At 48.2% G+C, this 16,172-nt stretch overlaps 1 protein-coding gene across 4 annotated transcripts in view; it reads left to right on the forward strand.

Moving 5' to 3' along the window:
• The window catches only part of LOC140489335 (epidermal growth factor receptor kinase substrate 8-like protein 1), a 107,541-nt gene that overhangs the window by 49,087 nt on the left and 42,282 nt on the right, over positions 1-16,172 (forward strand). For all 4 annotated transcript variants that reach the window (XM_072588777.1, XM_072588779.1, XM_072588778.1 and 1 more), the window contains 4 exons: positions 692-853; positions 2,547-2,696; positions 7,459-7,541; positions 11,555-11,715. In XM_072588777.1, the coding sequence (XP_072444878.1) occupies positions 692-853; positions 2,547-2,696; positions 7,459-7,541; positions 11,555-11,715 (556 nt within the window). The remainder of the gene's footprint in view (positions 1-691; positions 854-2,546; positions 2,697-7,458; positions 7,542-11,554; positions 11,716-16,172) is intronic.

The following is a 16,172-nucleotide window of genomic DNA, read 5'->3' on the forward strand; positions in this document are numbered from 1 at the left end:
TGAATTCCCTTCGGGCGTATCTCCCTATGTCATTAAGTAAACCCTACCTCTCGGTCTAAGTTGCAGGTCACCTCCTTATGTGGCTTCATGTCATGTCCTCTATTTTGCTCCCGCGAAGCATTCTGAAACATTTTGTTCCATTAAAGACGTTATGTAAATGCAAGTTGTTGTTGCCAAAGTTGGAACTTTGTTAATTGAGGGGTTTGGGACCTTAAGCCTAATGAAGGGGCCTCTCCAAACCTTTAATGGGACAATAATAGGGAGGTGATACCCTTGTGGTATTATTGATGGACTGTTAACACAGGGACTCATTATATTCTGGGTCCTGGGTTCAAATCCTGCCACAGCAGTTTGTGGAGTTCGAATTCAATAAAAACCTGAAATTAAAAATCTCATAATGACTGTGAATCCATTGTCAGAAAAAAAAAATATATCTGGTTCACTAACGTCCTTCAAGGAAGGAAACTGCCAACTGCCAGCTGTGCTTTTTCCAGCACCACCCTCTTCGACTCTCATTCAGAAAATAGGTTAAACTTTTTAAAAAAGATAAAGGAAAATTAACAACACTGACATTTCACTTTAAGTTCACAATATTCCCAATTCTTCCCGCAGTGCTCATTTCTCTTCCGTTTGTATTTTCTCCCTTTCTTGTACCCCCCCCCCCCGCCTCTTGTTACTTTGGTCCCGGCAGCACTTGACCACCTTCCCATTGGGTCCTGGGGAAGAGACCCAAACCGTGGAGGAGTCCGTCAAGAAACTGAAGGCCCTGGACAGCAAAGGAAGGATCTGGACCCAGGAAATGCTGCTACAGGTCAACAGCTCGGCCATCAGCCTGGTGGACATTGAATCCAAGGTAAGCCATGAGTTGTCATAGTTCCCGGGACATGGGCTTCATTAGCCTGTCCCTGACTGTCATGGACAAGGTAACGGGCTGGTGAACCACTCCCTTCAGTACAACTGAATGGCCATGGGTGGGTAAAGTCTAGAACATAAGAACCAAGAGTGGGAGAAGGCCATTCAGCCCCTCACGCCTGCTCTGCCATCCAACGTGATCATGGCTGATTTCATCTCCACATTCCTGCCCGCTCTCCCTATCCATTGAACCAGTTACTAATTAGCAATCTGTCTATCTTCTCCTTAAGTGTATGATGCGGAGGTGTTGGACTGGGGTGGGCAAGTTGAAACTCCCATAACACCAGCATATAGTCCAACAGGCTATTTGGAAGCACTAGCTTTCAGAGCGTCAGGTAGCTAGTGGAGCATGGTCATAGGACCCAGAATTTATAGCGTAAGATCAAAATGTCATACAACTGTTGCAATGTAGTGAATAAACCGAGATTGCTTCAATCACTTCGAATGGAGATGCAGGTTTTGATTTATAAATAAATCCCAGAACCTCTTTCAAGTTGAGATAACTAATTCAATGTTCTGACATCCACCACACTCTGAGGAAGTGAATTCCACAGATTCACGACCCTTTGAGAGAAGCTGTTCCTCCGCGCCTCAGTTTGAAAGTAGACACATGTCGAGGCTGACTGAGTGAAGAGTGGATATACTTCCTTCAAGGACATCATTGAATGAGAGAGGCCTTTTATGACAGGCCTGTAGGTGCATGGTTACCATTGCTGATCTGAACTGTTTGCTCCAGATTTTGCTTTGATTAACTGCGTTGTGATTCTCAAGCTGTGGTACTGGGGCTTGAATTTACACCTTTGGAGCATTAAGCCAGGCTCTGGTTTACTAGCCCATCAGTATAACCATGACACGGTCACTGGCACTGCCTAGAGATTGTCCCAGACAGAGGTTCACAGACTGTGGGGTCACGGTGGGACTGCAGGATGTGTGACTGAGGTTGTACACTCTGAGGCAGGAAATGGGGACTCTGGAGTGAAGACTCAGAGTTGACCAGCTGTGAGGTCCCTTTAAGTAGGCGTGTCTGTTTGGCGAGTGGACACAGTGCAATCCCATGAGCAGTGACACAATTGGGACCTGCTCTCTGAACCCTCTCCCCATACACACACCACACCACACCACACCACACCCCTGGGAACTATTCTAATGTATCCATCCACTATAACCCCAGAGTGTGTGTGTGTGGCTGGGGGAGCGGGGGGGGGGGTGATGGTGGAGGTCTGTGGTTGAGTGGGCTGCGGGTTCAAACAGCAAGAGATACTGACAGGCAAAACCAGAATGTGCTGGTGGGTCAGGCGGTATCCATGGAGAGAGAGAAACACACAAGAGCTAACATTTCAAGTCCTGTGACCAGTTCTGAAGAAGGGCTCAAGGTGGTAACTGTGTTCCTCTCTCTCTGCTGCCAGACCCGCTGAGTTTCTCCAGCACTTTCTGTCTGTGTTTTGTTTCAGATGTCCGTTGCTTTTTGCTTTAAGCTGAGAGATTATGTTGGCAGCTCTTAGCAGCAAGCAGTTTGGGGAGCAGGGGGTGAGAGCGAGAGCACGGTTCAGAATTAAAGAGATAGGCCAAATGGACTCTACTATCTCCGTGCCAGCTGGCGAATTGTCCTCTGATTTGACACTTTTCCCACTCAGGATGAACTGGAGACTTACCCACTGGATGGGGTCAAACACTGTGACTCGCTGCTGGACAAGTGGAGGTTTGACTCAATCCTCATCCTCATGTGCCAGGAAGCTCACCAGGCGAATCCCGAAATCCACTTCTTCCAGTGCTCCGAGGTTGGGGTGAGTATGGGAGCTAAGGCATGGAAAATGGAGGCCTCATTTCTCTCCAACTCCCTCATGATTCGGAGGTGGGTCCCTTCAATGGGGGGACTCAGGTACAACTCACACCCATCGCCCTGGCTGCAGTCACCATCATTAATGTACCACTCTGTGTTTGATTATATCTGCCCTGTTGACCGACCTACGCCCACTGGTCACGATTGGTTAAGCCTGGGTGTGCACCCAGAGCAAAATAAACATGCCCTGGAGACAGCTGGAAACCAGGGCTGAGCATTGAGCAGACATTTTAAAGCCTTGTGCATAAAGATAAAAATTAACCAGGTTTGAACCTGGTGCTTTCAGCATAAATCTTCGAGGACGATGCCCTCCACCGCATCTCCTCCACTTCCCGCTCCTCCGCCCTTGAGCTCCGCCCCTCCAATTGCCACCAGGACAGAACCCCACTGGTCCTCACCTACCACCCCACCAACCTCCATATACATCGTATCATCCACTGTCATTTCCGCCACCTCCAAACGGACCCCACCACCAGGGATATATTTCCCTCCCCTTCCCTATCAGCATTCCGAAAAGACTACTCCCTCCATGACTCCCTCGTCAGGTCCACACCCCCCACCAACCCAACCTCCACTCCCGGCACCTTCCCCTGCAACCACAAGAAATGCAAAACTTGCGCCCACACCTACCCCCTTACTTCCCTCCAAGGCCCCAAGGGATCCTTCCATATCCTCCACAAATTCACCTGCACCTCCACACACATCATTTACTGCATCCGCTGCACCAGATGTGGCCTCCTCTATATTGGGGAGACAGGCCGCCTACTTGCGGAACGTTTCAGAGAACACCTCTGGGACACCCGGACCAACCAACCCAACCACCCCGTAGCTCAACACTTCAACTCCCCCTCCCACTCCACCAAGGACATGCAGGTCCTTGGACTCCTCCATCACCAGACCATAGCAACACGACGGTTGGAGGAAGAGCACCTCATCTTCCGCCTAGGAACCCTCCAACCACAAGGGATGAACTCAGATTTCTCCAGTTTCCTCATTTCCCCTCCCCCCACCTTGTCTCAGTCAAATCCCTCAAACTCAGCACCGCCTTCCTAACCTGCAATCTTCTTCCTGACCTCTCTGCGCCCACCCCCACTCCAGCCTATCACCCTCACCTTAACCTCCTTCCACCTATCGCATTTCCAACGCCCCTCCCCCAAGTCCCTCCTCCCTACCTTTTCTCTTCGCCTGCTGGACACACTTTCCTCATTCCTGAAGAAGGGCTTATGCCCGAAACGTCGATTCTCCTGTTCCTTGGATGCTGCCTGACCTGCTGCGCTTTTCCAGCAACACATTTTCAGCTTTCAGCATAAAGCCAGTCCTCACCGCCCATCCATATCCCCAGAATTACTGCGGAAACTTGCACAGGTTGACCTGGGCATGGTAGCCTGGGCATGGTAGCCTGGTAGCCTGGTGCTATGCAGAGTGAGACTCTACATTCACTCCCTCACACACCTGAGCAGGAATCTCTCACTGCCTGCCACTTGTGTGTGCCATGGTTGGGGCGCGGGGGGTTGGGGGTGTTGGGGGGGCGTAGGTGTTGTAGTTTACAAGTCAATGTGCAATCTGTCCAGCCAGCTCAGGAACACACCTTCCTGGACCATAACCTGGTCCTTCTGGCTCAAAGGTAGGGACACAGCCCACAGCACTACAGGGCCTTGCTCTTGCCCCAGAGTTCTGCAAATCCTTGTCTTCAATTGAAGAAGGCAGATCACCAGCACCTGGGATGGGCGATAAATAATGGTCGCTCATCAACACCCACATCCAGAAATGAATCATTTAAGAATATATACATGTTTCTGCCCTATCTGGCTGAGCATCGTAGATCATTGACGCCGGGAAAGCCCTTCTCTGGCTCTGTGCCAACGATCTGAAACCTCTGCCCATGGGTTACCTCCAGTGGAAACAGTTTCTCCTTATATTCTTAACTGCTGAGATCCGCAAAAAACTCCAACACAAGATGTATATTGTAGCCCTCAGAGTTAGTATATACACCCTGCTCACAAAGGGACAGCCGATGGTCGAATCTGAGGCACAGACTCTGCATACTATCCCAGGCACACGTAAATGCGAGCGCAGTAATTAGGAGCAGGAGGAGGCCATTCAACCCTTCTAGGTAAAAACAATGACTGCAGATGCTGAAAACCAAATACTGGATTAGTGGTGCTGGAAGAGCACAGCAGTTCAGGCAGCATCCAACGAGCAGCGAAATCGACGTTTCGGGCAAAAGCCCTTCATAGGGCTTTTGCCTGAAACATCGATTTCGCTGCTCGTTGGATGCTGCCTGAACTGCTGTGCTCTTCCAGCACCACTAATCCAGTACCATTCAACCCTTCTAGCCTACTCTGCCATTTATAGAGTCACACAGCACGGAAACAGACGCTTCGGTCTAACTAGTCCATGCCGAACATAATCCCAAATTAAACTGGTCGAACCTGCCTGCGCTTGGCTCATGTCCCTCCAAACATTTCCTGTTCATGTTCTCATTCAAACGTATTTTAAAGGTAACTGCAATTGCACCCACTACTTCCTCAGAAGTTCATTCCACACCCAAACCACTCTGCGTAAAAAAAGAAATTGCCCGTCCTGTCCTTTTTAAATCACTCTCCTCTCAGTTTAAAGACATGCTCCCCGGTCTTGAAATCCCCCACCCCAGGGAAAAGACATCTGCCATTCACCTTATCCATGTCCCACATGATTTTATAAACCTCCATAAGGTTATCCCTCTACCTCCTACGCTCCAGTCAAAAAGGTCCCGGCCCATTCGGCCTTTCCTGATAACTCAAACCCTCCAGTCCCAGCAATTATATTATATTATGATTCTACGTTCCTGCCCACCCCTGATAACCTTTTAAACACCCTCTTTGCCAATCAGGATCTATATATGTCTGCTTTAACAATATTCAAAGACTCTTACTTTCAACATCTCTTTGGGGGAAAAAAGTCCGAAATCCTCACGACTCTCTTGGGGAAAATAATGGTCCTTCTCTTTATGTTAAAGGGGTGCCCCACATATTGAGAAACAGTGACCCCGAATCTCCCACGTTCCACATCCATCCTGTGCAGACCCTCTCAGGTTCCTTGATCCTTTGATGGGAGGTGGGCTTGACTGGGTCAGCCATAATTGGCCAGAGAGCAGTTAGGATTCCACCACATTGCTGGAGTCACATGCAAACCCGATTTCCTTCCCGAACCGATGTTAGTAAAACAAGGGCTTTTTTTTTTAGAAATAACAGTGGTCACCAATAGTCAAACATTTAATTCCAGAATTTAATGAATTCAAATTCCATTTTCTGATGGGACAGGATTTGAACCCAAATCTCCAGAAAAATTAGACAGGGGCTCTGCTTTAGGCATGTGACCATTATACGCTATCTCCCCTCAGCCTGTTTCAATCAAATCACCTCTTAGAATCTCGACAGTGTGGAAAGAGGCCATTCAGCCTATCGGGTCTGTACTGTCTCTCAACCCATCTCCCCCAGACCCCGTCAACCCCATCCCCGTAACCCTGCATTTTACCACGGCTAATCCGACTAACCTGCAACTCTGGGTCAATTTGGCTTTATGGGTGGCACGGTGGCTCAGTGGTTAGCACTGCTACCTCACAGCGCCAAGGACCTGGGTTCGATTCCCGCCTCGGGTGACTGTCTGTGTGGGGTTTGGACATTCTCCCCATGTCTGCGTGGGTCTCCTCTGCATGCCCTATTTTCCTCCCACAATCCAAAGATGTTCACGTTAGGAGGGACTGGCCATGCTAAATTGCCGACAGTGTTAGGTGCCTTAGTCAGCGGTAAATATAGGGTGGGGGAATGGGTGGATGGGTTACTCTTTGGAGGGTCGCTGCAGACTCGTTGGGCTGAAGGGCCTGTTTCCATACTGTAGGGAATCTTACCCTAATCCATCTAAGTGGGGTACCCATTTTCGATGAAGAGAAGGACCATTCTTTTTTTCGAGAGGGTCATGACGTCTATTTCCCCAAAGGGATGTTGGAAGCAGAGTCTTGGGATATTTTTAAGGCAGAGATATGAATTCTCGATTGGCAAAGGGTGGGGGAGGGGAGGTGGGGGTGGTGTCTAGCTTGGCCAATCCATCCTAACCTGCACACCTTTGGACTGTGGGAGGAAACTGGAGCACCCGGAAGAAATCTGCACAGACATGGGGAGAACGTGCAAACTCCACACAGAGGGTGGAATCAAACCCTGGTCCCATGAGGCAGCAGTGTTAGCCACTGAGACCCTGTGCTGCTCTTAGTCTCTGGGCTCCAATGGGAACCAGCTATAGGCCCAGTCTATCTAACTTTTCTTCATAAGACAGCCCACCCATTCCAGGTAAACCTTCTCTGAACTGCTTCCAACACGGTTACACTCGCTCTTTAGTAAGGAGAACTATACTGCACACAGTAATCCAATTGTTTCTCCTCACTGTAGAGATAAAACTAAGGCCACCACCAGGCATACAGTACCCGACAGCAAACAGTCTCCAATCGAGAGAACACGCAGCATATTTGGAAACTAACAAGCAATGTGTACAGTGTCAGAGAGGAACAAGTTGTTCCCTTATCCCTTGCACTGTAGAAGCAGTCAGTGTAGAATAATGACAGAGATAAAATTACTATTGTTTACCATTGTTGAAGCCAGAGGCTCAGCGATCGGCCTGAGTGCCGACTCGGTATTAACTTGACGTTATCTTACTCTGTTTGATTTCTGCAGGCTGACCTGATTAAGAGCGATATCAACAGCGCGATCGCAGACCTGCGGGGCGGCGGCAGGAGAGAGAGACCAAATGCTCTCAGGTGAGTGCCTGGTAGGAGGGAGAGAGTCAAACACAAAACTGGGCTTTGTTGGCCTCAGTGTCTCAAGCGGCTAACACCTCCCCCACGTTTGTGCAGTGAGGACCATTGTCAGGTCCCCCTGGCTGACCTCCCACTTAGTGCACCCTGGGAACTTGGCTATGTCTGGAACCCAATTACCTCCACTAGTCCCAATCACCTATAGTGCCCTGGGTTGACTGATTAACATCGGCAATATCTTGAACATCGCCATTGTCTTTCCAAGTCCCTCCGTGACCTGGGTGTCTCTTCCTCTCTCTCTCTTTCTCTCTATCTCTCTCTCTATCTCTCTCTCTCTCTCTCTATGTAACCTCCTCCAGCTCTACGACCCTCCTGAGTGTGTGGGAGACCGAGCCGTGAGGAGCATGTGGAGATGTTTCAGTTTGAGTGGGCAAACTGAGCATAGCAGATGAATTATAATATGGATAAGTGTGAGGTTTGGGAGCAAACACAGGAAAGCAGATTATCATCAGAACGACGATAGATTGGGAAAGGAGGGAGGTGCAACAAGACCTGGGTGCCCTTGTACATCAATCGCTGAAAGTGAGCATTGCAGGAGCAGTAGGTGGTGAAGAGAACAAATGGTACATCAGCAGGAGAGGCTTCGAGTACAGGAACAAGGATGTCTTGTTGCATTTATACAGGGCTGAAAATGTGTTGCTGGAAAAGCGCAGCAGGTCAGGCAGCATCCAAGGAGCAGGAGAATCGACGTTTCGGGCATCAGCCCTCCACTCCCTCCATTCCAACCCCAACCTCACCATCAAACCAGCAGACAAGGGAGGCGCGGTAGTAGTTACTCTCACTGCATTTACACAGGGCCTTGGTGAGACTGCACTTGGAGTATTGTGTGCAGTTTCAGTCTCTTTATCTGAGGAAGGATGTTCTGATAATGGAGGGAGAGCACCCAAAGATTTCCCAGACTGATCCCTGAGACAGCGAGACTGACGCATGAAGAGAGACTGAATGAATTAGGGTGATATTGATTAGAATTTGGAAAATGAAGGGTATCTCATAAAGTGTATAAAATTCTAACAGAACTAGACAAGGTAAATGTAGTTAGGATGTCCCTGATGACCAGGGGAGTGCAGAGTCAAGAGCTCACACTCTAAGGATATGGGGATAGGCCATTTAGGACTGAGATGAGGAGAAAGGTCTTCTCCAGACAGCGGGGAGTCTGTGCAATTGTCTGCCAGAGAAAGCAGTTGAGGTCAAAGCATCAAATGTTTTCAAGAAGGACTGTGAGAGGAAACTGGAGCACCCGGAGGAAACCCACGCAGACACCAGGAGAATGTGCAAACTCCACACAGACAGTCACCCCAGGGGGGAATCAAACCCGGGAGAGATAGACACATATTTTTAGTACCGGAGGGATCAAAGAGTACGGGCAGAAAGTGGGACAGGTGTCTGAGTTGGATGGTCAGCCACGATGCTTTCGAATGGTGGAGCAGGCTTGATGGGCCAAATGGCCTCCTCCTATTTTCTACGTTTCTCCAATTCTGGCCTCTCGAGCATCACTGATGTTGACCTCTCCACCTGATGATGACTGTGCCTTCCGCTACCTTGACACTAAGCTCCATGATTAACCCCTCTGCCTCCTTGATGGGGGAGTGCCGAACCAGAGGACACAACTTAAAAATACGGGGTAGACCATTTAGGACAGAGATGAGGAGAAACTACTTCACCCAGAGAGTGGTGGCTGTGTGGAATGCTCTGCCCCAGAGGGCAGTGGAGGCCCAGTCTCTGGATTCATTTAAGAAAGAATTGGATAGAGCTCTTAAAGATAGTGGAGTCAAGGGGTATGGAGATAAGGCTGGAACAGGATACTGATTAGGAATGATCAGCCATGATCATATTGAATGGCGGTGCAGGCTCGAAGGGCAGAATGGCCTACTCCTGCATCTATTGTCTATTGTCTATTGTCTATTGTCTATTGTCTCTGGAATCCATAGCTTTGACCAAATATTTACTTTGGTTTACTTCCACGCCATGGCATCAAGCTTCATTTGATAACACCCTTGTGGATCGCTTTGGGAAGTTTTGTTATGCGACAGTGTACAAATGTTCTCAAAGTGCAAGTGGGTACTAAAGATGCTGGAGATTACAGTCAAGATCAGAGTGGTGCTGGAAAAGCACAGCAGGTCAGGCAGCATCCCAGGAGCAGGAAAATCGACATTTCGGGCAAAGGCCCTTCATCAGGAATGGCTTGATGAAGGGCTTTTGCCCGAAACGTCAATTTTCCTGCTCCTCAGATACTGCCTGACCTGCTGTGCTTTTCCAGCACCACTCTGATCTTGACAAAATGTTCTCAGTTCTGAGGCATGTTCAGTCTGTGGCTTGTGTTCAGAGGAGGGCGGGGAGTGGGGATTGAATGACACCAAAAAGGGGTAAGCGTTTTTCCAGGTGATTTGCAGTTCCTTTGGGTCAGAAGAAAGGAACGCTATTAGCCAGAGCTCCCAGCAATGATCACTGCCCATCGCCATGATTGGAACTGCTCTTCGGAGATAGAGAGTTCACTCACAGGCACACCTCGAGTCAACTCATAACTGTGGGCTCCATCAAATACAACGTACTGGCAAGTATGACACAGCCACAAGTGACTCAGAGCTTTTGAAAGGCTCTGCTTTTAGCAAAGAAGGTTAAAGGGTCATCTGATTGATTTCAAAAACCATGGGACATTCTGACAAAGGAAATGTGAAGAAAGTGTTCCAGAGAGATTAGCAACCAATTTTTAAAAAACTCATCCATGGGATGAGGGCACCAGTTGCTAGGCCAGCATTTATTGCCCATCCCTACTTGCCTTTCATGAGAATCACAGATTCCCTACAGTGTGGAAACAGGCTCTTTGGCCCAACAAGTCCACACCGACCCTCCAAAGAGTATCACACCCATACCCATTCTCCTACCCTATTACTCTATATTTACCCTTGACTAATGCACCAAACCTACACATCCCTAAACACTACAGGCACTTTCCAATGGCCAATTCACCTAATCTGCACACCTTTGGATTGTGGGAGGAAACCAGAGCACCCGGAGGAAACCCACACAGACACAGGGAGAACGTGCAAACTCCACAGAGACAGTTGCCCAAGGGGGGGGGAAATCGAACCCGGGAGAGGTAGAAGAAAACTGGGAAAGGAATTTTTAATGAAAATAGGTAGGAATAAGCAGGAATGACACTCTGGTAGACTCTGAGAGTAATAGCCTGGGTCACATATCAAGATGATCCCTGCTTATTGAGCATTGACTGAGGAACTTGATGAAAGGAGCACATGGATTTTTTTCATGGATGAGAAGGAGGGTGTTACTGGATGGGCCAGCATTTATTGTCCATCTCTAATTATCCAGAGGGCAGTTTAACAATCAACCATATTGTATACACACAGGGGAATTTGCACACACAGGGGAACATACACACACAGGGGAAGATATACACACACAGGAGAATGTACACACACAAGGGAATTTGCACACACAAACGTGGATTCACATGGAGACCTGAGCAGATAAGGATGGCAGTTTCCAGTGAATCAGATGGGTTTTTCTGGCCATCGGGAACAGTTTCAAGGTCATTAAACTCTTAATTGTGGATTTTCATTGACTTCAAATTCCACCATCTCCCACGGCAGGATTTGAACCTGGGGCCTCAAAACATAACCTGGGTTTCTGGATTAGCCATGAGGTTGGAGAGACTTGGTGAGAAAGGGACAGGGGTAGAATTATGAGGATTCTTTTCAAACACCGATCGGTTATGCTGGCCTGGAACATACTGTTTGACAGGGGACGGAGGCAAATTGAATCGTGAGACTCCAAAATCAATTTGATAACTATTTGAAGAGTTGAAAGACGCAGGACTGTCAGGGAATGGGAGTAATCGGATTTTGTTTTCGAAGAACTGACATTGTGGGCTGAATGGCCTTGTGTTGTGCCGTACGTATCTGAGAATATGATCCATTCACAGTGTTCCTTTCTTTTAGATTCAACCAGGAGAAAATGAATGAGCAAAGCACATCGCCACCTTCCCCACCCATAAGCAGGGCTCCCCAAGCGCCAGCAAACTACAACCCCATGAGCACAGGGCACAGGGCAGTGCCATCATCTCCACCAAATGCAGCCACTCCGCCAACAGCCAGTGCAGGTGAGGAAACAACTCAAAATTTTTTTCCCTTTGTTTATTCCAACGATACCCTGATCAGCCTCTATCTGAATGCACCCGCTTGGATCGGAACTCGCACCAAGTCCGGCCATTTTAAAATTCTCGTTCCTGTTTTCAAATCTTTCTGTTGTCTCTGTAACATCCTCGACCTACAATCCCTACCAGGCCATCCAGGATTCCCCAGGTGCTAGCCCCCAGGTTTCCAGAGATGAGAGTGTGGAAAAGCACAGCAGGTCAGGAAGCATCCAAGGAGCAGGAGAGTCGAAGTTTCTTGCAAAAGCCCTTCATCCTGATAAAGAGCAAAAGCCCGTATTGTCAATTCTCCTGCTCCTTGACCTGCTGTGCTTTTCCAGGACCAAACTCTCAACTCTGACCTCCAGCATCTGCAGACCTCATCAAGCTTTCAGTTGATAGCCTTTCCAACTCTCTTCATAGAATAAAATCAACAAGGTAAAAACAATGACTGCAGATGCTGAAAATCAAATACTGGATTAGTGGTGCTGGAAGAGCACAGCAGTTCAGGCAGCATCCGACGAGCAGCGAAATCAACGTTTCGGGCAAAAGCCCTTCATCAGGAATAAAGGCAGTCATTGTTTTTACCTCTTTGATTTTAACCCTACTGCGAATCCTCTTGCAAGGATGCCTGCCTTGAAGAAGTTTTCCTCCTCTCTCTACAAGAATCTCAGGGAGTCCCTCTCCCACTGCAACTCTCTTCATAGAATCCCTACCATGTGGAAGCAGGCCATTTGGCCCATCAAGTCCACACTGATGCTCCCAGAGCATCCCAGCCAGATCTATCCCATCACTGTAATCATGCACTTCCCATGGCTAACCCACCTAACTTGCACATCCCTGGATACTATGGAGCAACTTCCCATGGCCAATCCACCCTAACCTGCACATCCCTGGATACTATGGAGCAACTTCCCATGGCCAACCCACCCTAACCTGCCCACCTTTAGATTGTGGGAGGAAACCGGAGCACCCAGAGGAAACCCATGCAGACACGGGGTGAACGTGCAAACTCCGCACAGAGACAATCGCCCAAGACTGGAATGGACAGGGTCCCTGGCGCAGTGAGGCAGCCGCGCTAACCATTGAGCCACTGTTCCGTCCTGTCTCAGCCGTTCCTAAATCTTTCTGCTGAAGCTATTCCTTAAAGCCCAGGAGAACAGGGTCTCCTGTTCTCGTACCCTCTCAAGAGGCTCCACCTTTTGTGTTGCAGTACTCTGGTGTAGTGTGTGGGTGACAATGACGCTGAGCCGACTGCAAGTGAGAGAGCGATGGTTTTCTTGATGACATCTTTACTCACACACTACAGCATTACAAATGTCTGGCAAACCCTGACTGTCTCAAAAGTCTCTCCTTTTTTAATCTTTTCTTTCCATTTAAACATCCACAAGTACTCTTACACACAAATGAACGTGCTTATTTTCCCCATCACCAAATCACCCGCGGTGTTTTCTTTCATCGATTAACCATCATCAGTAAACCACCCCCTTCCTCCCACTGACTGGTTTACATGCAAATCCCGTTCTGGCAAGGCACATCATCACGTTGAGGGAGAGGTAGGGTGGAGGAGAGGGAGGGGGCTGAGTTGGAAGGGAAAGTCACGCACTCTACCCCCCTGCAGTGCCCACCTCTCTCTCCAAAGGCATCAGGGGCATTGGTGGACACCGTCCCAAGGATATCTGGGTACTGTGTAGCTGTGGAGAGGGGCAGACAGCAGGCAGTTATGACCTCCTCCGCTGTCAGCTGCCAGGACCTGTTGTTAATAGCCAACCTGGGCAGACCTGGGAGCAGACACATGAGGAGGTCGGTCTCTCTTTATATATGCTCAAAGTACCTAATTAAACCGAGTCATAAACAGTATAACTTAACATACCATAAGCCTAAAGGTGCTATAAAAGTCCAAGTTAGTGTCCTCTTGTGATACAGTGGTAGTGTCCCTGCCCTGAACCAGGGAGGCCTGTGTTTAAGTCCCACCTGCTGCAGATTGGTGTAATATTATTGCTGAACAAATTGATTAGGAAGAATAGCTTAAAGAAAAAAAGGTTCGAGGGAGGGCCCTCTTGTGGCACAGTGGTAGAGTACCTACTCCTGGACTGAGAGGCCCAGGGTTAAGTCCCCTTGCTCTGGAGATGTGTACAGGTATCCCCCACTATCCAAATGTAGAGCGTTCCTGTGAAACCTTTGGTAAGCCAAAATGGAGTAAAGCTAAGAAGTGTTAACTTATACAGGAAAAAATTTGTCTTGTTTCAGAAAAGCGAAAATCCTCTTTGGATTTCCTTCGTTTTTGCGAAAACAGGTACTAATGTTGGTTTTTTGTAGAAACAAAGTGGTGTGAAGCCAATTTGAACTTTCAAAAAGTGTGGGATACCTGTAATATCAACTCTGAACAGGTTGGTTAGGAAAATAATTTAAATTAAAAATACGCCCAAGTTAGGGCCCTCTTGTGATACAGTGGTAGTGTCCATGTCTTGGATGGGGGAAGCCTGGGTTCAAGTCACACCTGCTCCAGAGGTGCGTAATAACAGATTGATAAGAAAAATAGGTTAATAAAAAATAGTTCAAGTTCTGGGATATTGAGACAGGATGCAGACCTGCAGAGAAGTAACTTTTCAAGATAAAACACATGCTTCTAAACTATAAATTTCTGGGTCACTGAAGTCAGACTTCTCCTGAGAAGCTAATTGAGCATCAAGCGAGTAAATGATTCCCACTCAGCTACAGAAGGGTCCGACCATCAGAGAAACGGTCCAGTCTGCCCAAAGAGTTTCCTGAGCTGAACATTGTGAAAGCTCAAGGTCATTTCCAATATGCCCACCTTGTAAATGTATGTCACTGCAGGGAGCTCATTAACTGTGTCACAGTCAAGAATATGTTTGGTTCCACCAACCTGAAACTGGGTTGCAATCTGTGCATTGTCGGGAGCTCTGAGTAAAGTCAACTTGGAGAATACAACCGGAAATGAGGGACGAGGATGAGTCAGGTGGCAGGCAGCTGGGGAAATGCAAGGTAGAGATGGAAAGAAGGAAAGTGTGTGAGAGTGATTGAAATAACTCGGGAGACTGAATGAGGATAAGGAAGAGTCAAATTGTGAGAAGATTCTGAATGTGAGAGAGAACGAGGAATTCAGAGGAAATGGTGATGTGATAAATTGAAAGGTTTATAGACAGCACAAGGGGTGAAAAGATTAAATTGATGGAGGGAGAAAGGGAGAGCAAGAAGGAGTGAGACAGAAAGCAAGAGGAAGACTGACCATACTGATGAGTTTGATGAAAAGCTATGCCCAGCCAATCCGAATCCAGCCCCGACCCAGACCCAGTTGAGTCCGAGCTTGAGTTCTGCATAAAACCTGCTCCATTCCCAATCCAATTTGAATCCCATCCTGACTCTATCTCACCCTCATCCTGACTGCGTTCCCAACTCCATTCACAACAGTATCACATCCTCATCCTGACAACATGGAGACTCAGTGATTAACACTGCTGCCTCACAGCGTTAGGGACCCAGGTTTGATTCCAACCTCAGGTGACTGTCTGTGTGGAGTTTGTATATTAGAGTCCGAGAGGTGTATGGTACGACAATAAACCCTTCAGTCCATGCCCACCAGTTATCTGAAACTAATCCAGTCTCATTTGCCAGCACTTGGCCCATATCCCTCTAAACTCTTTCTTTTCATATATCCTGGATTAGTGGTGCTGGAAGAGCACAGCAGTTCAGGCAGCATCCAAGGAGCTTCGAAATCAATGTTTCGGGCAAAAGCCCTTCATCAGGAATAAAGGCAGTGAGCCTGAAGCATGGAGAGATAAGCTAGAGGAGGGTGGGGGTGGGGAGAAAGTAGCATAGAGTACAATGGGTGAGTGGGGGAGGGGATGAAGGTGATAGGTCAGGGAGGAGAAGGCATCAATGTGGACTTCAACAGTTTCCTCATTTCCCCTTCCCCCACCTCACCCTAGTTCCAAACTTCCAGCTCAGTAACTGTCCCCATGACTTGTCCGGACTTGTCCTACCTGCCTATCTCCTTTTCCACCTATCCACTCCACCCTCTCCTCCTTGACCTATCACCTTCATCCCCTCCCCCACTCACCCATTGTAATCTATGCTACTTTCTCCCCACTCAAGAACCTATCTATCTCAGTCTTAAATGCACTCAATGACCTGGTCTCCACAGCTTTCTGTGGCAATGAATCCCATAAAATCACCACAGTCTGGCTGAAGAAGTTTCTCCTTATCTCTGTTCAAAAAGGTCTCCCCTTTAGTGTAAAGGCTGTGCCCTCGGGTTCTAGTCTCTCCTACAAATGGAAACATCGTCCCAACATTGACTCTGTCCAGGCCATTCAGTATTTTGTATTCTTCAATTCAATCCCCCCCCACCCCCCATCCTTTGGGACAGCACGGTGGCTCAGTGGTTAGCACTACTACCTCACAGCATC

The sequence above is a fragment of the Chiloscyllium punctatum genome, chromosome 18, assembly GCF_047496795.1.
Source record: "Chiloscyllium punctatum isolate Juve2018m chromosome 18, sChiPun1.3, whole genome shotgun sequence".
Classification (NCBI taxonomy): domain Eukaryota; kingdom Metazoa; phylum Chordata; class Chondrichthyes; order Orectolobiformes; family Hemiscylliidae; genus Chiloscyllium; species Chiloscyllium punctatum.